The sequence below is a fragment of the Dacryopinax primogenitus genome (assembly GCF_000292625.1).
Source record: "Dacryopinax primogenitus strain DJM-731 SS1 chromosome Unknown DACRYscaffold_1, whole genome shotgun sequence".
Classification (NCBI taxonomy): domain Eukaryota; kingdom Fungi; phylum Basidiomycota; class Dacrymycetes; order Dacrymycetales; family Dacrymycetaceae; genus Dacryopinax; species Dacryopinax primogenitus.
In genome coordinates this window covers 1,695,618-1,719,315 of record NW_024467198.1, presented here as the reverse complement: position 1 = coordinate 1,719,315, position 23,698 = coordinate 1,695,618, and the positions used below count along the sequence as shown (strand labels likewise).

At 51.1% G+C, this 23,698-nt stretch overlaps 9 protein-coding genes across 9 annotated transcripts; 7 read left to right on the top strand and 2 right to left on the bottom strand.

The window, feature by feature from the left end:
• Positions 1–215: 215 nt before the first annotated feature.
• Positions 216–1,390, top strand: DACRYDRAFT_103485 (uncharacterized protein; the record flags this gene model as incomplete). Its single annotated transcript, XM_040767762.1, has 3 exons — positions 216–269; positions 320–627; positions 724–1,390. 3 exons carry the CDS (start codon positions 216–218, stop codon positions 1,388–1,390), a joined length of 1,029 nt encoding a protein of 342 aa, XP_040633432.1.
• Positions 1,391–1,829: 439 nt separating this feature from the next.
• Positions 1,830–3,839, top strand: DACRYDRAFT_19652 (dihydroorotase). Its single transcript, XM_040771602.1, has 6 exons — positions 1,830–1,987; positions 2,038–2,197; positions 2,250–2,395; positions 2,449–2,722; positions 2,777–3,478; positions 3,527–3,839. Exons 1-5 carry the CDS (start codon positions 1,868–1,870, stop codon positions 3,115–3,117), a joined length of 1,041 nt encoding a protein of 346 aa, XP_040633431.1. The 5' UTR covers positions 1,830–1,867; the 3' UTR covers positions 3,118–3,478; positions 3,527–3,839.
• A 530-nt stretch (positions 3,840–4,369) lies between these two features.
• On the top strand, positions 4,370–7,937 carry DACRYDRAFT_74030 (ankyrin; the record flags this gene model as incomplete). The annotated part of the gene is made up of 12 exons (XM_040776045.1): positions 4,370–4,576; positions 4,691–4,910; positions 4,955–5,004; positions 5,055–5,310; positions 5,358–5,859; positions 5,908–6,512; positions 6,562–6,678; positions 6,736–7,097; positions 7,149–7,426; positions 7,480–7,647; positions 7,753–7,823; positions 7,876–7,937. The coding sequence occupies 12 exons, from the start codon at positions 4,370–4,372 to the stop codon at positions 7,935–7,937; spliced, it is 2,898 nt and encodes a 965-aa protein (XP_040633430.1).
• A 565-nt stretch (positions 7,938–8,502) lies between these two features.
• DACRYDRAFT_13164 (uncharacterized protein) lies at positions 8,503–9,478 on the bottom strand (the record flags this gene model as incomplete). The annotated part of the gene is made up of 3 exons (XM_040770963.1): positions 8,503–8,722; positions 8,772–9,218; positions 9,273–9,478. 3 exons carry the CDS (start codon positions 9,476–9,478, stop codon positions 8,503–8,505), a joined length of 873 nt encoding a protein of 290 aa, XP_040633429.1.
• Positions 9,479–10,242: 764 nt separating this feature from the next.
• On the top strand, positions 10,243–14,007 carry DACRYDRAFT_92492 (Nop14-like protein; the record flags this gene model as incomplete). The annotated part of the gene is made up of 5 exons (XM_040777079.1): positions 10,243–10,518; positions 10,567–10,911; positions 10,964–12,727; positions 12,780–13,812; positions 13,860–14,007. The coding sequence occupies 4 exons, from the start codon at positions 10,243–10,245 to the stop codon at positions 13,185–13,187; spliced, it is 2,793 nt and encodes a 930-aa protein (XP_040633428.1). The 3' UTR covers positions 13,188–13,812; positions 13,860–14,007.
• A 102-nt stretch (positions 14,008–14,109) lies between these two features.
• Positions 14,110–15,555, top strand: DACRYDRAFT_74026 (TFIID-domain-containing protein). The gene is made up of 6 exons (XM_040776044.1): positions 14,110–14,235; positions 14,289–14,375; positions 14,422–14,626; positions 14,683–14,843; positions 14,899–14,986; positions 15,036–15,555. Exons 1-6 carry the CDS (start codon positions 14,164–14,166, stop codon positions 15,467–15,469), a joined length of 1,047 nt encoding a protein of 348 aa, XP_040633427.1. The 5' UTR covers positions 14,110–14,163; the 3' UTR covers positions 15,470–15,555.
• A 124-nt stretch (positions 15,556–15,679) lies between these two features.
• Positions 15,680–17,061, top strand: DACRYDRAFT_19644 (PLC-like phosphodiesterase). Its single transcript, XM_040771601.1, has 4 exons — positions 15,680–15,909; positions 15,967–16,045; positions 16,097–16,738; positions 16,793–17,061. Exons 1-4 carry the CDS (start codon positions 15,871–15,873, stop codon positions 16,975–16,977), a joined length of 945 nt encoding a protein of 314 aa, XP_040633426.1. The 5' UTR covers positions 15,680–15,870; the 3' UTR covers positions 16,978–17,061.
• Positions 17,062–18,228: 1,167 nt separating this feature from the next.
• On the top strand, positions 18,229–20,330 carry DACRYDRAFT_74020 (iron permease; the record flags this gene model as incomplete). The annotated part of the gene is made up of 4 exons (XM_040776043.1): positions 18,229–18,524; positions 18,573–18,700; positions 18,750–19,044; positions 19,104–20,330. 4 exons carry the CDS (start codon positions 18,229–18,231, stop codon positions 20,170–20,172), a joined length of 1,788 nt encoding a protein of 595 aa, XP_040633425.1. The 3' UTR covers positions 20,173–20,330.
• Positions 20,331–21,889: 1,559 nt separating this feature from the next.
• DACRYDRAFT_103475 (uncharacterized protein) lies at positions 21,890–23,058 on the bottom strand (the record flags this gene model as incomplete). Its single annotated transcript, XM_040767761.1, has 4 exons — positions 21,890–22,071; positions 22,138–22,344; positions 22,390–22,705; positions 23,005–23,058. The coding sequence occupies 4 exons, from the start codon at positions 23,056–23,058 to the stop codon at positions 21,890–21,892; spliced, it is 759 nt and encodes a 252-aa protein (XP_040633424.1).
• Between the last annotated feature and the right edge of the window lie 640 nt (positions 23,059–23,698).

Here is a 23,698-nt window from a genome sequence, read left to right as displayed (position 1 = left end):
AGCTACTTCCATGTCATAAAGGCTTAGTCATGTCTCTTGACCAAGCAATGAGCTGGTGCCCTGACAGGGGCACACCAAGGCATTCAAGCAGAAATGTCGAAGTCAGCGTGATGGCTGGACCATTGACACAAGCCTTCCATGGTCCATCCCCACATGGGCTGTACCATGAAATGGATGGTGGATGGGCAGCTACTCTGGAATGCCAATGGCATGCAATGGAGATGGAGAAGACACTAGAGATGGTGTTTGGACTGATTGTATTCACCTCAGTAAGCAGCTAACTACTAACTCTATGACTTTTCTCTAACTCCCATTTAAGATGCAGGTTCACCAGTTCTCCCTGCAAGCGTCTCCTGCTGCAGGGAAGCTGTGGACAAGGATGAGCCAATGGCCAAGTCATGTGGGCTTGGAGCTGAGCTCTGACCTCAGGATGAAGTTTGAGAACATCACCTATGCAAAGTTCTTCAAATCACAGCAGGGGATGTGGATCTGTCAGGGAAGGGAGGGTGTGGTGCAGGTCAGAAAGGATGAGTTGTTGATCTGCCTGCTGGGCGGAGTGAATGAGGACAGGCCCCAGGTAGTCAAAGAACTGGGCAGGGCACTGCCTGTTGTGGCTCAAGACCATAAGTGAGGGTCAAAGTGTCCCCTGGTGCAGACTCCATCCCCACTCCTCCCACTGTCATTGCCTCTGACTGGTAACTTTGTGATGCCTACTCCCTGAAGCTCATATGGGAGGAGACAACCAGAGGTAAGCAATGGATCCCCAGCTCCTGTGCACCTGAGGAATGCCGAACCTGGGCCCAGGATGGTGGAGGATGTGAAGCTGAGCAACCCTAAGCATCCACGCTGGGGTAGCAGAGTGGTTACACTTGATGCCAACAATTTGCTGGATATGGAGGATGTGATCAATGGCATTGAAGCAGCCATGCTGACAGCAATGGACTGGGAAGGCACCATCAACCTGACTTTGCCACCACCAGAGCCTGCACCCATCACTGTCAAGCTGCCATCCTCCCCTGCCCAACTTCTGCTCCTGGAGGTGCTGGACAAGATGTGGCCCGGGTTGCAGACTTTTAATGAAGTCATGCGCAACATCACCCGCATCCGTGGCTATACGGACAAGGCTATGCCGGGCCATGTTCTTTGGGGGGAAGCCTTCAAGCAGGTGCATGGTTTCAAGGGCAAGTACAAAACTTGGTATGAACATGCCAAGTTGTTGGAGTCCACCAGCCTGAAGAAGCTCATCAAAAGGTTCAGCAAATGGCCAGGGAGTACATGGGCGAGTTTCTGGCTGTGTGCCTGGAGGAAGAATGATGGACATCTGAAGGATGGCAAGGTGGAGATGGACAAGCAGGCTTGGTGGGTGGAGTCAGATGAAGAGGGAGAGTAAGAGAAGGGCTGTGAACTGTAGTCATTGGTGAATTGACTGCATAGAAATACAATAGATGGGCTTGGAGGTGATGTCCTCCAAGTCCTTTGTTTTTCTTGTTTTTTGTGTAGTAGTATAAATTAATAATTACATGACGTCTAGATAGAGCACTAACTAATTGTATCTATCGGACTTACACGTTCGGTGTTAGGCAGCACCGGCTATTGAATTGCTGAGCAATGCACCCTGCCCTGCCCGCTTGACGCGGAGCGGGATTAAATTACTAAGCTTAGGACCCTGACATCTGTATCCAGAGTCCAGAGTCCAGGCGTGCCCCAAAACCTGGATGCCCTCCAACGGTGTCAAAAAGAACCCTGAAAGTGGTCCGGCCGGAGCCTTTCTGCGTTTCCATTCAAACACGTCGCAAGTTTCCGGTTGGTTCTTGGCCGTGACCCCGCGAGACTCTCTGCTGCTCAACCACCTGGTTTTCCACCTAAAATGGACACAATTTCGCTGACATCCCCTGCTGATTTCCACTGTCATCTGCGTCAGCCGCCGATGAGCGAGCTAGTGACCCCCCATGTTTCAAAAGGCGGGTTTCGACTAGCATATATCATGGTTCTTCGATCTGCTATGACGACGGAAATACCACTCATCTAACGCAATAGCCAAATACGAAACCGCCGATTACTACGACTGTGCAGGCGATAGAATACAAGAAACAGTTACAGAAAATCGAACCGAATGTTGAGTTCTTGATGACACTATACCTCTCTCCGGACTTGACCCCGGAGGAAGTCAAGAAGGCCAAGGCTGCGGGTGTGGTTGGTAAGGCGAACCCTGAATATCTCAGTGATGGCTCTAAATACACCTATGACAGGGGTAAAGTCCTATCCTCGCGGAGTCACTACGGGGTCTGAAGGCGGCATCGAATCTTATGAGGTGTATTACCCAGTATTCCAGGCCATGGAGGAAGCTGGACTTGTGCTCAACCTGCACGGTGAAGTTCCATCGGATGCCACGCATGTAAGCATTCTGGATCCCGATCTAGAAAATTGTTCACAGCTGTATTCTCTCAGAACATCTGTGTGCTCAACGCAGAGATCGCCTTTCTCCCCCATCTGTTAAAACTTCATACCGAGTTCCCAAAGCTAAAAATAGTCCTCGAGCACGCAACCACTCGACAATCCGTCGAGACCGTCAAGAGTCTTGGTGAAACTGTAGGATGCACGATCACTCCGCACCATCTAGCTATGACGGCAGATGATTGGGCGGGCAACTCGTGGCACTTCTGCAAACCCGTCGCCAAGTTCCCGGACGATAGGCAAGCGCTGCAAGATATTATCCGCGAAGGTCTCGTCTTTATCGTGTCACTCGGCGAACTTCCTTGACTGAGCGCTTATCTAGGGCATCCTCGTTTCTTCCTCGGCTCAGACTCCGCGCCGCATCCCCCTAAGAGTAAGTCTACCGCTATGCCATCGTCGCCCTGCGCAGCCGGCATATATACATCCCCGATCCTCCTTCCGCTTGTCGCCCATCTTCTGGAATCATTTGGCGCATTACATAGGCTGGAAGCATTCGTAAGCACCAATGGACGGAAGTATTATGAATATGAGGTGCCACAAGGCACGGCCCCTGTCAAGCTGGAAAGAGCTCCTCTTCAGATCGAAGAGGAGTGGAAACTGGACGGCGACGCTGTCGTCCCCTTCTGGGCGGGAAAACAGCTGAATTGGTCTATTGCACAATGAGTGGGATGGTACATGCAGTACAGTGGACTACCAAGAGATGTGACAACAGGGTTGAGCGGGGAGTAATGTAACAAGAGGCATACATGCTGCTACTTTGACTTCGACAGTGATACACATATGGCAGAGGCAGTTAACAATGAAATACAAATTCGTTAAATGATTCCTTCATCAGGACAGTGGTGTTCTAGGTGGAGTAGGCGTGGAGTTCAGTTGCTCGAGCTTCAATGCGACCGCTCGCATGCGCTGGATGCCGCGAGAATCTACGCGACGCGGTTGTCCGTTCTTGATGTCAACTTCTTCGATGAAAGAAGCGACAGTACCAAGAGAAGATCCCATTTCGCTGAGGAGTTGAGAGGGTATACTGCATGAGAATCAGACATTGTTATGCTTCCTTGCGAAACAAACGTACCGTGGATCCTCCTGCACGGTTACTAACTTAACCTCCCGCTGGGGAGGCTGGGCAGCCCGAATCTTCGCCAACTCACTCTCTATACCTACACGCACAGACAGCTTGTCGATCTGTCGGGCGAGCTCCAAGAGATCCTTCCGCAGCACGGCGTTCTCGTTTTCCAATCTCCTGACTGTTTCCCTGAGTGCAGCGGATGTGTCGACAGAGGAGATGCGGAGCTCACGCAACCCAGGAACCAGATGACTCTCTAGTCTGGAAAGAATAGATGGTACAGATTCCAGTCTGGCGAGTTCTTTCATCGTCTGACGGAGTCTTGCACGAGTACCCCAGTACGGCAGGAGCAGGAGGGGCGCAAGGACAGCTGACGCGATCACGACCGGACCCAAGTTGCGAGCTAGCTTTGTTGGTACAACCTCGACCTGGACAACCTTTGGCAACTCAGAAGCGACTTGCATTTTGCTTTGAGTAGCAACTGGATCCATCGTAGTATATGGGACGGATGGGAGCGACTCGTGCTCGCTTGCTGACATCGCATACAGTACAGACGCGTCCCCTCAAGCATCGTCAGGGTCGGAGCCTTTTCCTTGCTTCTTTCTCGCATTCCAGGGCGGGCACTCTGCACGACGATACCGTGCGGCAGACGATTGCAGCCATGAGCGGTCAGCAAGGTCCTACAGGTGTGCGGATTGCTAGCGAGTACGCATGTCATGTGTGCATACTGATTCGACCATTGGTGCTCACTCAATTTACAGAACCGGTCCGTTAGGCGCAACATCGCAAATCGACGCCCAACATCTCCAGAAGTCTTTGGACGCGACGACACCAATGCTGTCGTCGGAGCCCATGAATAATGCGCGTCCTCGTCCGATTGGAGACGACGATGAGGACTCGGACGAAGAATTTGTCTATCCTGGTGGTCCGCAATCGGAGACTCCGTCAGCAGCTGAGCTACCGGATGAAGAAGATGAAGATTCCGACGAGGAGTTCGTCTATCCTCGACCATCTGAGAAGCATGATCCTCCAGCAACAGTATCTTCTCCAGTCGAAGAGGTGCACGAGACGTCGGAAGTTGTACCCCAATCTGTGGAACCCAAAGGAAAAGGGCCTGCTTCAACAGCGCTCGCTCCTTTCCCAAGCTCTGGACCCTCGGTACCCACCCCAAAGCCTTCGACTGTTCTGCTCGAATGCCTCGCTGCCGCTGCTGCTTCAGGCGACTTGACCACCCTGCAGAAAGTTTGTGCTGCAGCATACGAAGACGGCAAGAATGAGAATTTCTCACCATTTGCCCTTGCGAATGACGCTGCCCCGCGAACTGGGCTTACGGCGCTGCATGCTGCTGCGAGCCGGGGCAGACTGGAGATTGTTCGATGGCGTAAGCTCTTCAGTAGATCGAATGCATGTGACCAAAACTAACGTGTTGATGTACAGTCATTGAAGAGTGTGGAGCGATGGTAGATTTCGAGGATAAGGAGGGTGAGGTGCGTGCGTTGACTCATGGGCACAAGCCGCACCCCTGACAGGCTTTCAGACTGCTCTACACAAAGCAGCCCTCAATGGGCATTTTTCAGTTGTCATCTATCTTATCTCCAACATGAAGAGCCCAGCGGACGCACATGCGCAAGATGCAGATGGCTGGACGGCACTTCACAATGCCTGCTCAAAGGGATATTTAGATATCGTGAGATGGCTCTGCGAGCAAGGTGGGGCTGCGGACGTCGTCTCCGATGACGATAGTCGGGTCAGGGGTGTAGACCGAAAGAGCAAGGGTGGTTGGACTCCGCTGAGTACGTACAAACTTGCTGGATGTAAATTTGGCTGATCATCATCTCAGTGAATGCGGCTTCAAAGGGCCACCTTCCTGTCGTTCTTTATCTTGTCACTAAACAAGCCGCTAATCCCTTGATTCGCAACAACTGGGGTGAAACCGCGTATGACGCTGCTGCTGCCGTATTTGAAGTTTGGATTTGCGAAATCCTACAGAAGGCCGAGGCAGAACGATGGCAAGGCTCTAGCTCTCCATGCGACCCGATCGCCGTGCACACAACCATTCCGCTCATTATTTACGAGAACCAGCGCCTGGATACACGTCTGAAGACGCTCGCGGTGAACGGCGGCAGACCAAAATTCTCGCCTTCGGGCTTGGGCAAGAAGGGTCGTAGAGCACCATTCGAGCTCACCGTTTACCCACCTGATGGTGCTCCGGAAAGGATTCCCGCGTGGCGAAGCGACGTCCAGCTGCCACTGTTGGATGATCCCTTCAATCTCAAGAGAGTGAACGCAAAGGGTGATGCTGCGACCCCCAGGGAGGGTTCCGAGCGTAGTTTCTTTTGGCTGTAAGAACACTCTTCGTGGCGTTGTTTACGTACTGAATTGTTGTCCAGCTCTGATTGGACGCTGGATCTCACGCATCCTAAATGCGATGCAATCGAGGGTTGGCAGTATGCCCGACACTTGGAAGACCCCGACGACCAGTGGACTTCGGAAACACCAAATCAGCTGGAGAGGCTACTATCCGGAAGCGGAGCTATGACCGCGGGTTTGATAGGCCCATCCACCCCAAGGGCAAATGGTCTTGATGCGGCCGCCAGCGTTTGGTGTCGGAGGAGACGATGGGTCCGCGTCATGCGCCGGCGTTTGGACATACCGCCCCTGCCGTATCTCGAGCCTGATGGTATCATGTACTTGTTGCAGCCGGACGGCTCCTTGACACCATACTTGAGCGAGTATGATGATGCTGCCGGGGGATCCGAAGGGGGCCAAGAGCTGGGGTCCATGCCGCAGACATTCTTATCATCCGCCCAGGATTATGTTTCCCGCGCCCGATATCTAGCGGGATCCCAGCATGCACGCAGCTACGGGGTCGAATTTGATGCCTATAGCCTGAGGACCCCGATCGAAGAACCTGTCGAACGATCAGCAGCCGATGTGAGGAGGTCGATTGGCAAGCTGCAGCGGGCCGTGAGTGAACTCCGGACGGGGATGCTCAGTATGTTTTCTTAAAAGAACAGTGCGTGTTTCATATTGACATCGTGTAGACGACGACGATGCGCCACGTAAGGCAGAAGCCGACGCTCTGCTAAATCGGTACAGCCGTGAGCTGGATCGCATCCGATTGCAGGCAGGCGCGGAACGAATGTTTACAGTTGGCGAGGGTATGCACGTTTATACCATGCAGACAAAATAGCTCACCTAATTGTCAGACGATGAAGACGACGAGCAGGACGATGATGATGATGACGACGAGAGCTTCCATTATCCTGTGCGACGCTCATCCCCAGCGCCAACTCAATCGACCGCAAGGCCTCCCTCGGTACATTCCCACCCGGCTAGCGTCGACTATTTCAATCTTCGTGCCTCGACATCTTCGTCTCGTACTGCCGCCAACCTGACGCCTGATTTGTCTCAGGCCCCTGAGTTCCGCGTTCCTACCCATGAAGCACCGCAGAAGGTAGTTACGCCGAGATGGACTGCGCCTCTACCGCACTCCCTACAACCGACTTGGGAGCCTGATTCAGACGTGATTGAATGCCGCAATTGTCACAGGCGTTTCGGTTTCCTTCTTCGAAAACATGTATGATTCTTTAAATATTATCCCCACTGCTATCTAATCATCTTGGAATAGCACTGTCGCCGATGTGGTCATATTTTCTGTGACAGATGTTCTTCGCACAGATTCCCCTTGTATCCTGCCGATGTCGTCTTGGACCCCGGTATGGCCTATCCGGTTCTACCAGAAATGATGCACAGGGTTTGTCAGTCATGTTATGAAGAACTTACGGCCACTGCATCCATCCCCGGCCAACTTCGTGGAGGGTTGAATGGCATTGTCGTCGATCCAGAGCGACTTGCCCCACCTGGAACGAGTCGCGACTCCAGTTCTGTAATAAGCGACCTTACTGAGTAAGTCATTTGCGACAGCGCTTCACCTTGTTGATTGAAACGGATCATTACAGATGCCCGGTTTGTGGGCAGAACCTTGCCGACCTTGGATCCCCAATGGATCAAGAAATACATGTTAAGAACTGCCTTGAGGGCAATTCGAGCGGAGGCGTGCAGAATTCGGCTCGCTATTTGGTGTATCGTCTGCCTGCGGATAGCTCGCTGATTGGCAGCGAGTGTGAGTTCTGTAGCGTTTCTTATGTGGTCCATATTGATTACGGGAATAGGTGTGATTTGCCTCGAAGAATTTGTCAAAGGTAATGTACCTGCATACTTCAAACCTGGAGGCTGTTGTTCACGCTGTCGCTTATAGGATCTGCGGTCGCACGTTTGAGTTGTCTTTGTACCTTCCACAATGGTACGTCATCGATCAGGGCCATGTCTGTTGACCTCCTGACCATCCATCGTAGGTTGCTTATCTGCTTGGCTACAAAGAGGACGGGCCTGCCCTGTTCATGCCCGTGACACATAACAGGTATTCTTGAATGGGTTGAAAGTGGATGGCGATGGATAGTACCTGTAAGGAGTAGATAATGACACGAAGACATACCTTCGCATCTTCCATACCCATTATGTTATTCTTTTTGTATACACCGGCCTCTCCTTCCATATAGGGTAGATATCGGAAATAGTATTTGGTACAATGCGTTTGACCAGGCAATCAATGACGGGTATCGTCCTTGAGTGACGCGGATATAACTGGAACCTAGTTGTACAATGCCACACATCGCATGAATATCTTCCACGTCCATCGATCGGCGTTTTAACGATCCTACTGCTCTCGATAACCTCGTTGACTCGGAAGGAAAACCGTGCCAACAGGACAAGACATAAAGTCACTTGCTGCTACTCGAACACGTTCAGCGCACTTCTCCAAAATTGGAGAAGGGACGCCAACTTACTCTCTTGCCAATAATCTGGCATATTTCGTTCCCTGTTGGATTGTCTTCTGCCACGCGGACAGCCCAAGCCGACTCTCAGGTGCCATGGCGGCGTCGAATCGAGATTCTAAAGGATCCCAAGTGCTTCGTCACAAACTACGTCGAAAGCCACTTGACAGTATCGTTTCCATACTGATACCCAGAGGGGTCAGGTGGATAGTATTCTTCGGAGCCCGGTAGGATGGCGGCAGATCGAATACTTTCCAATCCACCAGAAGTAACATTCTCCGGCCAGTCGTCGTCGTCATCGTCGAACTGAAACAAAGGCTCGTCATATTCTTCATCCACAAGTTCCTCCTGGACTCCTTTGTAGTTCCTGGGGAAGAAGTCAGAAGTGTGGAACATGACAAGGTTTGTGCGCTTACATGAACGCCCACATCTTGTCTTCTTGGGTCTGCTCTCTAACAGCTGGTCTTCCTATAGTGCCATCCGCTTCCATCTTCCGGAACTTCACGGTCTCCTCAGTGACACCTTGCTCCTCCATCTGCAGACGTCTCCGCTCCCGATCTTCTTCGACAATTTTTTCATATTCTTTCTGAACTTCCCATGCCATGGTCTCAAGTGGCTTCGACTCGGCGAATGTGATGCCTTGTGTACCACCGCGAGAGATGATGGGCCGTGCGACTGCCATCGCTCGGGTGCGCATGATGACTCGTGCTGTGGGATCGAAGGCCGGTGGCGATGATGAGGGACTGGTGATGTGTGCTGAACGGAACGTGTCGCCGAGAGTGTTTGCTTCAAGTTCGGAAATGCGCAGTCGAAGTGACTCGGCTTTCTCGAACATCTTCTGCATCACATGCGGGGAGAAGTGACTGTGGAAACAGCGCGTGAGAAGAAGGGCAGGGATATATATGCGGACAACTTACGCTGTAGTTAGGGTTGCTTCTGTGGTCGCTAGTCTTGACTTCAGTTCTTCTAACGATAGCTGCTCCATTTCCTTGATATTGTTCTTGAATCGGACAAATCCATGGGGAACGTTCGGAAGGATAGTAGCGGTCGTAGTCGTTGCCGAGAGAACACTGAAAGCTGTAGGTGATACACTTAGCGATGAAGAAGAATCATACGAGGTCATCGTAAGATGAGACCAACCCTCTAGGGTGTTGATAGGTTATAGTATGGCTGATTGTGGCGAGCTGCTGTTGCTGGTCGGGGATGAGGATGAAGTGAGGAGGGGCAAGGGTCTACTATCCTAACGAGGCTTATATACAGTATAGGGGGCGGAAGCTAATCCATCACGTGTCGATGACTGCGAAGCTGACCTTGGGTTCCGATGCATACATTTCGCTATTTCAGGGGTGACTACGGCCCCTACATCGGAGCGAGAAGTAAAGATGCCCGTAAGCTGAAAGAACGTGCCCAGACAATGAAGGAGTGTCTTCGGATCCAGCGCCGAAATCTACACGGTGTTTTGTGAACCAGCGCTTCGCACATTCGCACCATCTCGACTATCGGTACGTAGCAAAACACGGTCGCATGACAGCTAGTACTACCCGTCGCAATCAATCTCTGACAGACATTGGGTATATATTCCCGAACGTGACACAGAAGGAGCATTTTGGACGTGCCGCCTGCAGTAATCATGATGGCTGTATAAAATGCAACGAGCAGTGTGGGACTACGTGTCCGACGATAACCAGTTCCTGCGATCTCTGCGGTCTGTCCACGGAACTGCCAGTCGGGCTACCAAGAACGGGGACCCATGTATTGACTGTTACTGCGAAGCCCCAAGAATCTTTACGTAATAGAATATGCCACAGCCACTTAAGTGCCCCGGCAAATTCTTGAACCCTTTCCTGGACTTTTAATTTGTAGAGTTGATTCCACTATCCATACAGCATGGGTAAAGGCTCGCAACTTTCTCAACTCAAGGCTGCGCTCCAAAATTCTGGCCTTGCTAGGAAGTCACAATCTAAGCGTGGAGAGAAACGCAAGCGCGACTCGGCAAGTGAAGGCAAAGATGGTCAACGGCGACAGGACAAGCTGGACAAGATCGTCCAGGACCTCAACCCCTTCGAAGTCAAAGTGACGAGGCTTAAGCACGATGTGGGAGGGAGAAAGCTGAAAGGTGTAACGGGTAGACCTGGTCTCACTAAGCAAGTCGGCATAGAGACGGTAAGGAACTGGCGCTAGAGCACGGTCACATTCTGACCACCGAAATAGCGCAAGAAAACCTTGCTGCCCGAGCTCGACACCCGGAACAAAGCAGGATCCTTCGTCGACCGCCGATTCGGAGAAAATGATCCTGGAATGGCTCCGGAAGACCGTATGCTCGAACGTTTCACCCGAGAACGACAGCAAGCCTCAAAAGGCGCCCTGTTCAATCTGGACGATGATGTCGAGCTTACTCACTATGGACAAAGCCTATCTATGATGGATGACTTCGACGACACAGGGATGAAGCTCTCTGATGAGGAAGGGGAAGATGATCACGGTCGCATTGATGCTGAGATCGTGAGCAGAGGGCATTTTGGTGGCTTCGCAGACGACGATGAAGACCCCGACGCCGTATGTCCATTGATTTCCATTACTAGCAACTACTATCTAACAAGTGATTCAGCCACCTCGAAAGAAAAACAAGGCGGAAGTCATGGCCGAGGTGATTGCTAAGAGCAAGGAGCATAAACACTTGCGGCACTTGGAGAGGGAGCGGGACGATGCTCTGCGGCAAACCCTTGATGATGAGTTCGGCGACATCAGAGGATTGCTATTCTCCAATCAATATGCTATACCATCTGGTGATCGGGATACCCTACCAAACCGGGCGAGCAGCGGCAGTAACTCGATTCCGATCGGAAAACGTACCGCCATCCCAATAGTGCAAGGCGGAGCGGAAGACGGTGATCATATACCCGTGCAAGATGAGGAATCGAAATCAGACGATGATTACGATAAATTTGTTCGAGAATTGGCTTTTGACAAGCGTTCGAAGCCAACAAATCGACTTAAGACTGAGGAGGAGATCGCGGAGGAAGAGAAAGAAAAGCTGGAAACTGCTGAACGGGCACGATTACGGCGAATGAGAGGAGAAGAGGATGACGGCAGTGACGAGGAGGGTCACAAAAAAGCGAAACGGCGGGTCGCTCAAGCAGATGACCTTGATGACGGTCTGGATCTGGGTGAGAATAGCTTGGGCCTGGATTATGGGTTGGGTGAAGGTCTAGGGCAGGAGGACGAGCATGACAGTGAAAGCGAGGAAGACGAGGACGAGGACGAGGACGAGGACGACGAAGAACAAAGTGAAGAAGACGAAAGTGCTTTCGAGTCGGATCTGGAGGGCAACGATTCACCAGAAGATCTAGGTGTGGGGGAAACCAAAGAGCAGGCCGAACTTTCTGCTCGCCCAGCGAAGAAAACAAATCCGATCAAGTCGACCTCTAAAGAGCTACCATTCATATTCCCGTGTCCAGAAACCCACGAAGAATTCCTTGAAATAGTCGATGGCCTCGATGGTTCTCAGATTCCAGTTGTTGTGCACCGAATTCGAGTTCGATACCATCCTAGCCTGGGCGTGGATTACAAGGAGAAGCTGCATGCGTTCTTACCTGTCCTTCTGGACCACGTCCTGTATGCCTCATCTCCGCCAACACCATCATACAGGCTGGTTGCTGGGCTTTTCCCCCATATCAAGGCACTGGCGACTACATACCCTGTGATTGCTGCTGAGGCTTTCATTTCGAAACTTACGCTCATGCAAAAGAACCTTTCGAGAGGGCTGGCACGAGGACCCACGAGCCCGGAAGCGAAAACCTGGCCTGGACCCGCCGAATTGGCTCTGCTACGATTGATTGGCATACTCTGGTCGACAAGCGACTTGGAACATGGGGTCGTCACTCCAACTTTCCTTCTGATGGGACAATATCTGGCACAATGCCGCGTCCGGTCATTGGCGGACATGGCATCTGGCTTGTTCTTATGCACTCTGTGCCTGCAGTACACAGAACTGTCGAAGCGTCTTGTCCCAGAAGCTGTGAACTTCTTGAACAACGCGCTCCTTTACCTATGTGCCCACGATTTGCACACGTCACTTCTCCCTGGATCTTTCCCCTCGCCCGACCTTAACTCGGATATCGTCAATGCCATGCGGCTAACCCCGAATCAGTTCTACGGTGTCAAGCCAAAGCGACCAAATTTACTCGCTGCACTCTCGGGGGAAATTGAAGACGATGTTCAAACCAAAGTTGATCTGGTCGGCATGGCCATGACTCTCGTCCTCCAAGTTGCCGTGAATTTAACTGCCTTAGAGGGCTTTATCGAGTTATTTGAGCCAACATTGGATATTTTAGAGAAACTGAATCAGGACAAGTACTCAGAAGGTCTCAAGGTGAGTTCGTCATGTGACGTGATGCTGCATACACACCTGACGCCCTGACTAGAAATTGCACTCACAGTCAGTTGATGGACTGACTCGTATGCTGAAAGTATCTCGCCAGACTCGCCACCCGCTTCATCTGCAAGCCCACAAGCCCATACCAATTGCCACCTACATACCGAAGTTCGATGAGGGCCATCGCTGGTCGAAGCGGCATGACCCTGACGCAGAACGGAATGCAGCTGCCAAGCTGCGTGCCCAATATAAGGAGGAGCGCCGTGGTGCGATGCGTGAACTGCGCAAGGACAATCGCTTCCTGGCGAGCGAGAAGGCGAAGCGACAGATGGAGAAGGATCGGGCATATAATGAACGTATGCGCAAGGTCGAGGGCAGCATTACAGAGGAACGGCACGAAGAGAAGCTGTATGAAAAGGAGAAGATGAAGCAGAAGCGTCGGGCTGGGAAGAAGTAGATATGGGCATACATTAGAGTGGGGAGATGGATGGCGTGTTTTACATTTTGGCTAATATGATCATTCGCAAATACCATCATCGCAGACACATTTGATTGCATCATGTTCGCCTTTTTTCACCCGACACAGATGTTCGATCTCCAATCAACCCAACTTTGTCCACATTCGGTGCTCCCCAAACGACCGTTCCATCGGTGGGGTGCAGAGCTTGAGGGATGATCTTGCTAACAAACCCGCGGGGTAGACTGGCTGGGGCAGCGTGCTCGTAGGTGGCAGGTGCAGCAGAGTCCGGCGTGTTGCTCGTACCAGGTTGAAGGACTTCGTTAACCAGCGTGTTAGCAGCCGGGCTAGCCCTTTGCGTCGCATTGCTCCCCAGAGGACTCAAAGTCCCCGCTCTTAATACAGCAAGCTGATTCTTTTCCTTCTGCTCATCCTCGATACTCTTGATGGCCGCTCGCTCCTCTACTGCAGGTGCGAGAATGTCGATGTCGCTGAAGTCTTCCTGCTTTACAGCGCGGATCGAGTAGGTGTAGACACCGACGACAAAAACAGCAACAGTTGCTCCAACTATGGCATTGCGTACATGGAAAGGTCGGCGTGCACGATGAAGCGCTTGTGACATTCCCTGGGGTCAAGTGAGAAAGTAGTACGTAGAAGTTGACATCAACGCACGTAACCGTCCGGCCTGTATGAGTCCGCTGCAGGTCGTACGCCTTCGCCGGCTCGTGAAACAGCACCAGACATAGCTGAATATGGTCTGACGCTATGATTGGCTCTCTAGCGAAAGAGATAGGAACACTATCCCGGTCAGTGAATGCTGTCCGTTGCACAGAACAGACTCAGAGTCGGCTCGCGCCAAGCAACTAAGATGTCTGGAAGCGCCCAACGCCACTCTGAGCACAACACCCACCTCTCACACCCCAAATCCCAGGATATTTTCGGTTATTTATATGCCACAGTCTTGTGAGCTGGAATCATGAGCAAGGCAAAAGTGAAAGATGGGGACATTGGGAAGGAGTATAAGTACCAGCAGGAGATTGCCCAGATGGTGCGCTCAGCGTGCATTTGTCTATCAGTGCCGATCCTGACATTCATGTACAGTTGTTTGTATTTGGGGAAGTACCTGAGCCACTTCCAGAAACAACGCAGTTGGTAGAAGATATCGTGCGTGGACAGGTGATCGAAATTGTAAGTTCTCTCATTGTCCCTTTATGGCATCTAACACCACCTTCAGGTCATCCTCGCTCGTCACCTTGCCGTGAAGCGTGGAGCGCGGCATCTAACAGCAGAGGACCTCATGTTCCTTATACGTGGAGACAGGGGAAAGGTGAACCGCTTGCGGACGTACTTGAGCTGGAAAGAGGTAAGGAGGGAGGCGAAGGAAGCGAGCAAGGACTCGGGCGGCAATATGGAGGAGGAGGCCTTGGAAGAGAATGCTGGTGTGTCATACTCTACACGGCTATTCATGGGATTGACTGACGTTGGCGTGATCCAGCGGATCTGACGACAAAGAGCACGAAGATGACGGTCAAGCTCCCCTGGGAGATCTCCACGATCTATTCCGACTTCCTCAAGCATACCCTGGACTATAAGGAGGACTATAAAGATGACGAGGATGGACAAGAAGCTACGGAGGATATGAATGTACGACTGAAGGTAGGTAGTCAAGCCTGGTGAAGAGATGGAACTAAATGTTGATACGTGCATATAGGATGCCGATGAAGCAACCCGCAAGATGACCCGGGAGGAGTATGTACATTATTCAGAGTGCCGACAAGCATCATTTACTTTCCGAAAGTGTAAGTTCGAGCAGAATACTCAGTTGTGCACCTGTCTGACTCCCCGTAGCCAAGCGATTCCGAGAGTTCATCAACTTCTCTGCATACTCTGACATCAAACCTAACGACGATATCATCGATATCCTTGGCTTCCTGGCGTACGAGATGGTACGCTCCCTCTGTATCGGCGGGCTGGAAATCAAGCGCATCCTCGAAGAAGCGCAACTTCAAACCACCGGATTGAAACGAAAACTGGCGTCGTCTGATGAGTCGCCAAACAAAAAAGCGCGCTTAAGTGGGGAACAAGACGATGAAGGGCCTGGACTACCGCCGAGCGTACAGAGCAGCCTCTTCATGCGACCCCCCGAGGCGAGGAGGCCCCTCAGATCTGCACACATCCAGGAGGCATTCGCGAGGATGCAGAGGGATGCGACCCACTTGAAGAGCGCTGGGATGCAGAACTGGAGAGGAGGTCTTGTGAGGACGAAGATCACGCTGATTTGAGTTATCTGGATATTGTACTGGTATATTGTCGTTGTATAAGTGTATCCTGTATGTATGTGTTGTACTTTGTTATATGCTGCTCGTCAATGTCCACCACGTCCATCCTTCTAAATTTGGTGATGACCCCACTCAGCATGGCTGACCAATCATAGGAAACGATGAGCCCACCTGCGCGTCACTGAACCCCGACTATCATGGATCACCAATGAGCAAATCTGTCCTTGAACAGCCCCCTACTAACTCGGCTGCTGGCATCAGCCCTTAGACCGGCCTGACCTTCTGGCGACAGCCTATAGACCCGCCACGACCTGTGTCGTTGCGTTCAACCGACAACACTGCGGTTCATCATCAGACTACCCACCTTTAGAGGGCTCCTCTTTGGCTTGTCGACGAAACAGATAATGGCAAGGAAGCTTCCAGAGTGCTGGGGTCATCGTGGGGTGTGTGTGATTCTAAAATGGTCTAAACAAGATGGTATTTGAACTGTGGATGGTCAGGCATCTGCTGCGTTCCCCGAGAACACACTTGCGAGCTTCGAAGGTGCAGCTAGGGATGGTGCAGAGGGTATCGAAAGTGGTGCGTGCATGCATCAGTAATGTTGCGAGTGCAAGCTGACAGAATTTGAAGACGTGCATGTCTCACTGGACGGCGTTATCATGATGTTCCATGATCCAGCGCTGGGGCGTACCACCGACGGTCATGGTCTCATCCGTGAGCAGAACTACCACGGCGAACAGGGGATGGAGCATGTACGGACGAAGAAGGAGCCCAAGCAGCCCATTCCGACGTTCAATCAGACGGTCGGGCTGCTCATGAAGCCAGATAACAAGCACCTCAAGTTCAACCTCGACGTGAAGGTGTACAACGATCCCGTCCGGCTCTTCACCATCATGCATGAGGTAATTGCGTCCCAGCCCAACTGGGAAACAGACCTCGCACCGCGCATATTGCTTGGTCTGTGGCACCCGAAGTTCCTCAATCCTGCCAAGGACCTCCTTCCCTACTGCCGGCGCGCGCATATTGGCATGTCGCCAGACATTGCGCGCAAATACTTCTGGGATCAATGCGATGGCTTCTCGATGAACTTCGGTGCTCTGGTAACAGTGGAGGGGAAACAGTTCATCAAGGACTGCAAAGCAGGAAACAAGGAAGTCATGGTTTGGACGGTGAATAAGAAGGAGGAGATGATGGAGTGTGTACGGTGGGAAGTGAACGCCATCCTAACTGATGTGACGAAGACATGGCTCGATCTGAGGAAAGAATTGGCCGGTATGACCACTCTCCTCAGCGTCATTCTCAGAGCCCTGACTTTTGCGTTCGCAGCTGACTACGACGGCACCTTGCAGAAAGAGTCAGGATGGCTTTATGCATGGCTCAGTCCGCGCTACTACTCGCCGTTTCAATGGTACCTGTGGCGCTTGGAGCAGCAGATGCTGGAACGACATGGCGGCCCGTTCGACAAGCCCGAGGTAACCACCGAGACTACACCTGCTGTCGCTGAGGCGTAGCCTGGCTTCCTTTCATGCCCGACGTTGCACACTACTTTATCATCTTTCATGTATCCTAAGATTTTGGAATGTTATTTGATCATACACGCTGAGGAATTAAAATGACACGTAGAGGCGTTGCCCGCCATTTCGGCCTTTCAAACAGGGTGGGACTGACCATGCAAGATATCAACATAGAACAAAGCATCATCAAAGGAAGCTACAGAATCTTGCGCTAGTGCACCATGGTGTTCAGTGTATATGCGCTCGTTACGCCAATCACAGGTCTCATTCATTCCCCATTCTTTACGACCTCGTTCCTTTTGTAGTCAGCAGGTTGATAACATCTTCTGATTGCATAATCCATATTCCTATGGGTCTGGAAAGAACAAACATGGACATCGAACGAGGGGTATAGCCCACACACCACAGGAACGTGCGGTGTTCCACAAGGCTTGTAGCCGGTAGCCAAATGCCACAGTACAGGACCCGTAGTGATATCGACTGGTAACGTGCATTCATTCATTGCGTTTCAATATGAAGAGAGCTTCTCACCGTTATAGCGCCCGAATGAGGAGGTGAAGCATCTCTATGACGTGAGCGCAGTCACGTGAACATGACGATCCAGGCTTACACCATTCAGAACCGGACGAAATGAATCCAAAAACAAACGCTCATCGGTCCAAAATCGGGCATACCGCGCGGTGATAAAACGCCGGAGGTATTTGGAAGCCTCCGGCGACTTCGGGTATGAGACAAGCCCTCCACAAGCGCCTGAAGCGGGGATGTGGGACCGGGACCGATGACGTTCTTCAACTTACCTAATACGACGGCATGGAGGTAACATCTTGCTACAGGACAGAAACAATTCGTTCTTTGACAGAGGATGACAGTCCCGACTTTCCAAATGCTCTACTTGTCTTCTGAAGATATCGACTCTCAGTGGAAGTGTCTATTATTGAGACGAATTTGAGTGGGATGTACAGTACATTGAGTCATTGGTGACTGCTTGTGAACATCCCACGTCCCTGATACGGCTCACTTCGTAGGGACGGTGAGCACCGCATTAATCTCTTGCTCCAGCTTCGAATCCACGCGAATGGTTTCATGCTAATGTGGCCGAAAGGCACTAACAAGCTCTGCGATGAGTATTGCGTTATGCTCGTCACTACAGAAGAGATGTGTTCGTTAGAAGCGCGCACTCCTTATAACAGCTCATGTTTTGACGGAAGTGAGGTCTGCAACCTATTTTCTCCCTCTATCCTCGCACTTATGGACTCGACAGTTTCTTTGGAAAAGAGCGACGACCGTTTTGCTACTGTCAGAGCCGTTCCGTTGCCATCCAGTGGGGCCTCAGAGGAGGGCGGGTACTGTGCCCGTTCCAAACCAAAACGAGGTGCCGCGTTCTGGCTGATTTTTTCCGCTGCTTCAACTTCGGTATTTCTCTCGGCCCTCGATGCTTCCTGTGTTTCTACAGCACTACCGCGTATCGTGGCCGATCTCGATGGAGAAGCCTCCTTTGCATGGGTTGGTAGCGCCTATACACTTGCTTCAGCTGCCTGGCTGCCGTGAGTCGATCCGTTTACCGCCTCTATGGTAGCTGATCGTCAGAGTAGACTATCCGGTGCCCTCGCTGGGACGTTTGGAAGACAGCCGATTATGATTTTGGCACTTTCCCTGTTCTTTTTGGGGTCAATTTTATGCGGAGAGGCGATCAATATGAACATGTTGATTGCAGGAAGAAGTGAGCGATCGCATCGATTTCCTTTGTTTGCATCTCATTGTTTGGTTAGCTGTGCAAGGTCTGGGCGGCGGGGGGATTCTTGCGATGACGGAAATCATTATTGCCGATCTCGTCCCACTGAAGGAGCGTGGCCTATTCATGGGAATAACCTCGCTCGTTTGGGCGCTCGCCGCGGCCATTGGGCCACCTATGGGTGGAGCATTGTCCCAGAATGTTACATGGCGGTGGTTATTCCGCATCAACCTGCCGCTCACATTTATTGCTATCTGTCTCGTCCTCGCATTTTTGAAGCTCAAGGTCCCAAGCGGCAGCATAATGCAGAAGCTTCGGAGGATTGACTGGCTGTAAGTCACGCCTTGCCGCCCTGAAGTTCGGAGGACTTTTCTGACAGCAGTATCCACAGCGGTAACGCTTTAATCGCGGTATCAACATGTGCCGCAACGATTGCGCTCACTCGAGGGGGCGTGGAGGCTTCCTGGACTGCCGCACAAACGCTTGTGCCACTCATTCTCGGTCTTCTCGGTATAATTGTCTTCTTCGTCGTCGAGGCTACCTGCGTAGCCGAGCCCACGATACCTTTCGACCTTCTCTCCAATCGTACTTCTGTGGCCGGCTTTCTTACCACATTCTTCCACTCCGTCGTCGCTACCGCAATCATATTCTATATGCCTGTCTTCTTCCAGGCATGCTTCGGAGCTTCTCCAATCCAGGCAGGAGTGGATACATTCGGTCTAGCCTTCACGATCGCACCTGCCGCCCTTGTGGGTGGTGTTTCTGCTGTGCTCACCAAACGCTATGTGCCACAGAATTGGATCGGCTGGATACTTCTCACTATAGGCACGGGGATTCTCAGCCTCCTGCGTGTCGACACTCCGACCGCAAGTTGGGTTGGCTTCGAGATTCTCACCGCAGTGGGACTCGGCCTCATCTGGACCTCAGTCAAGTTCCCGATTCTCGCACCACTGCCCGTATCCCGCAACGCTAGCGCCATGGCCTTATTCACATTTTCTCGCACCTTTGCTCAGACGTTTGGTATCACGATCGGCAGTGCGATACTGCAAAACGAGCTGATGACGCGCCTTCCGACTGCCTTCCTCACACTTTTCCCAGGCGGTGTTGATGTTTCCTTCGGTGCAATTCCGTATATTCCAACACTGCCATCGCCTATCCGTGACCAAGTTCAGGATGCGTTTGCAGACAGTCTCAGCATATTATGGAAGGTCATGCTTGCCTTTTGTTTCCTTGGGCTGCTGACCTCCCTCATGATGAGGGAGATCGAGCTGCACGAGGAGACAGATGAAAATTGGGATTTATCAGCGTCCGAAACGGAGATAGAGATGAAGCCACATGTGCGAACGCCAAGTTCCGAAGCAGTCGAGACAACCCCTTTAACACCCCTAGAGAACGACTTTGACCAGGGCGTTATCATAATTGGTCCTATGTACCCCTACGATCAAGAGCGCTCGCTATAGAGCGACAACCGGAATTTTGGGCATAATGACGTGACGAGCTTGTATCATTCTATACTAACTATTATTGCTACCATGATCCTAAAACACCTCCTATCGAATACCCGATTAGCATGTAATCTGTAAACAGCTGGAGTGGCTATTAATTAGATCGTTTGCAACCCACTGTGATTCCGACATTTCATGCTCGTGAATTAGTCCCAGTCTTTTTCTATTGTAGCCCATCTCACCCGCAGTATGCCATTAGAAGGGTGAAGAATCCACACAGCGGACAACTTCCCCTGTAGTACAGGCAGGGTTCTATTTGCTTCCATGAGCCTGAACCCTGATGATGCGGGATGCGGCAATCATGATGTTCCCTCAGGCTAGCTCCATAATGCCCCAGGGCAAAACACCTAAGAAGTGGATGCCTTGCCATGCACATGTGCAAGAGGCGGTGCTCATCTCCACCACATCTTTGTGGTGAGACATGAGGGTTTTCTCATCCAGCAAAAATCCAGCCACAAGCAGGAGTATATGTCATGCACATGTGCTTGTATAGCTGCTGGCCACACTGCTTCTGCTGATTGGCAAGCTTTCCATCACACAACCACCATGCCACCATTCATCACCGAGTACCCTTGCTTCCCTGGTCTTTCCAAGTGCATCATCACCAAGGCCACCTTGTTTGAGCTCAATGCACAAGGTCAATGAGTTGTTGTTGACCCAACAGCAAAGTTCCCTTATGGCTGCAGCCTGAGGGAGAAGACTTGGGCATCATACTTGGAGAGGTAAGTGACTTGTTAAGAATCAAGTGCTTGCTCATCATTAACAACTAGAACAAAGATGCATCATCTTGAGTATCAATGTCAACAGTCCAAGAAGGTGCGGGAGAAGAAAATACAAAGAAGGCAAAGTCACTGGCATGCCTTGCAAAGTGGAAGATGCAGAAAGCACTTTGTGGAGTAGTTGAGGTGCTGACCAAGGACCAGGGGGAGTAGACCAAGAACTTGAGCATGTTTTTGTTAACTATCATTATCCAATAAACCCATGTTTGAGTACTCCCACTGACCCATATTGGTGAACAAGGTTGCCAACATGTCGGTGGCCTGTGGGGTTGATGAACCAGAGGCAAGCGCATGGGCTTGGACCATGGCAGCATGCAGCATTAAGTGGAAACATCCCCATGGAGGTTGATGGTGGCTGGCAAGTGCTGCAATGAACAAGCACTCATTATTCTTGCCTTCTTTGTTGCTTGTGGAAGATCCTCTGCAGCATCATCATGGCCATCATTAACCCCTGCTGCTGCCTGCTTGCATTTTGTCTGCCCAAGGGCTGAGACATGAGCTTGCTCTTCTGCACAGCAGACAAGGTCTTGCTCCCCCATGGGTTGAAAGAAACAAGACCCATCTGTGAGAGCTTGTTGGACCTTTTGCAGGTCGCTGAGCAAGGAGATATAGGAGGGGTTGACAAGTGCCAGCAATGGCTATCCTTGAAGCATGATCTTGTAGCAGTCTTCAATGTCACAGCCAAATTGCTTGTATGACATCATGAGGTTGTTCTTGCCCATGAGCTTCTCTACTGGAATATGAGCACCACAAAGCATGAAAAAGCACATGCTCATGAAGGCTGGTTGTCAATACAAGTTGGATAGGCCTTGAGCTCATTCATGCGCTTGTTCAAGTTATTGGCAGCACCTAGCTTAGGGATGAGTATCCATCAAGGAGGGTGAAGATACAGGTCAGATGTACTTGCCTTGAGTGCCTCTGCTTGTACAGTATGCCTCCAAGCCCATGGCAATCTGCAAGATGGGGTAACCAATAATCTCCTTGAAGAACTGCTTGCAAAGTTCATCCCCAAAGAAGTGCAGCTTGGCGTGGTCCTTGATGTTGCCCTGCACAACAAAGCCACAAGCATGGCCTCCTGTGAGAGTACTAAAACTCTATGATTCAAGATCAGCTAGATCCGAGCAAGATCAATTACAAGAACTTGCCTCTTTCTCAAATGTATCTTGAATGAGGACAGTGTTGGCAAGATGAGCATGGGCAGGGATCCGGACTTGAAGATGCTTGTTCCCCTGCTTGGCCAAGATCAATTGCTCTATGGAGAGAGCAGCTTCTGGATGGCCACAAAGCCATTCCACCTTGGAGTTGATGATGTGCTGGTTCTTGGGCAAGGCCCAGTAGAAGATGTCACCTAACCATGATGAGAAAGCAAATACAAGGAAAGAGATCAGCATACCTCTTGCCCAAGCCTCTTCAGCAAGCAGATGCTTGGCTGCATTGTGCAAGCTCATGCCGCACTTGTTGTCAAAGTAGCCAGCCTTCCTCCCCTTTATGTTTGCATTCAAGATGTTCTTGGAGATCCCTGTGTCAATGGAGATCTCGTCAAGTGTCTGGATCCATGCTTGTTCTGTGATGTCAAGCAGCTTGGCAGCTTTGGCATGTTGCAAGCAGTTCAAATTGTGCTTGAGCTTGCACTGTGCCCATTCCTTTTGCTTGGCCCCAGGCAGGCCATGTTTGTTCTTGTTCTTGTAGATGGGCAATTGAAATTTAGACTGGATAAACAAGATGAGTGATGAGCATGTACATGTCAATGGATCCTTTTGCCACCTCACATGATTCCAAGCCAAAGCACATGCACATGCACATGCACATCAACAAGCTCAAATTCTGCATGCTGTACTACAAGAACTCACAACAAGCATTGTACAGGCACAAGAAGAAGAACATGCAGGTTTCTATACTAGTGGGGAACTTCATGCATGCAGCAGGCCATGCAGAGACTTCATGCATGTGCAGGCCATGTGGAGAACTTGTACATGTACTTGTGGAAGAGAATGAAAAAAAAACTTACCCTGCCTGCCTCCCTCCTGTCAGGGCACCAGCTCATTGCTTGGTCAAGAGACATGACTAAGCCTTTATGACATGGAAGTAGCTGGTATACCTTGGCATGTGCTGGAACCTGCTGGAAGGATTGGATGGTCAGGTGACCTGCTGTGCATGGCTGTGCATGACCTCATATGACCTCATCCTTGGTCATATGACCTGATCACCTGACTAGGCTGAGTAAGCAAGATGTTCTAGCAGGTTCCACCACAGAGGTATAAATATAAGGCCTACTCTGCCTGGGGACTGTCTCTTCAGACTTGGTCTCTTAGGATCATCCACAGGTACCTATACTGTAGATAGGTCTTAGTCATCAGGTCTACTCCACTTCCTTGTTGCCTGCTTAGACTCTTGGCACTCTTAGGTGAGCAGACTTAGTCAGCCTGTGTTGCCCTAACAGAAGACCAAGTCTCCAAGTGACAACCTCTGCTTCACCACTCCACCTCTACTCTTACCTGCCTTTACTCTTACCACACACACCCAACACCTGCCTTATTCCATATCCACCATTATGGAACAAGCAGAAGAATTCCCTGATCCCATTTCTATTCTTCAAGCACAGGTCCTAGAGCTGACTCAGCAGCTCCAACAGCTTATGACAGCTTCCTGGAGTAATCAGCCTACAGCCCCTGTGTCTAATCTCCAACCCAATAGTAACTATG

Bases quoted from the DNA above. Each gene is read 5' to 3' on its own strand.
- DACRYDRAFT_19652 (XM_040771602.1), top strand. From the start codon at position 1,868: ATGGACACAATTTCGCTGACATCCCCTGCTGATTTCCACTGTCATCTG. The intron at 1,988-2,037 runs GTTCTTCGATCT...CTAACGCAATAG, and splicing joins TTCGACTAGCATATATCATG to CCAAATACGAAACCGCCGAT. The intron at 2,723-2,776 runs GTCTCGTCTTTA...GCGCTTATCTAG, and splicing joins GCAAGATATTATCCGCGAAG to GGCATCCTCGTTTCTTCCTC.
- DACRYDRAFT_74026 (XM_040776044.1), top strand. From the start codon at position 14,164: ATGAGCAAGGCAAAAGTGAAAGATGGGGACATTGGGAAGGAGTATAAG. The intron at 14,236-14,288 runs GTGCGCTCAGCG...ATTCATGTACAG, and splicing joins AGCAGGAGATTGCCCAGATG to TTGTTTGTATTTGGGGAAGT. The intron at 14,376-14,421 runs GTAAGTTCTCTC...CACCACCTTCAG, and splicing joins GTGGACAGGTGATCGAAATT to GTCATCCTCGCTCGTCACCT.
- DACRYDRAFT_19644 (XM_040771601.1), top strand. From the start codon at position 15,871: ATGGCAAGGAAGCTTCCAGAGTGCTGGGGTCATCGTGGG. The intron at 16,046-16,096 runs GTGCGTGCATGC...CAGAATTTGAAG, and splicing joins TGCAGAGGGTATCGAAAGTG to ACGTGCATGTCTCACTGGAC. The intron at 16,739-16,792 runs GTATGACCACTC...TTGCGTTCGCAG, and splicing joins TCTGAGGAAAGAATTGGCCG to CTGACTACGACGGCACCTTG.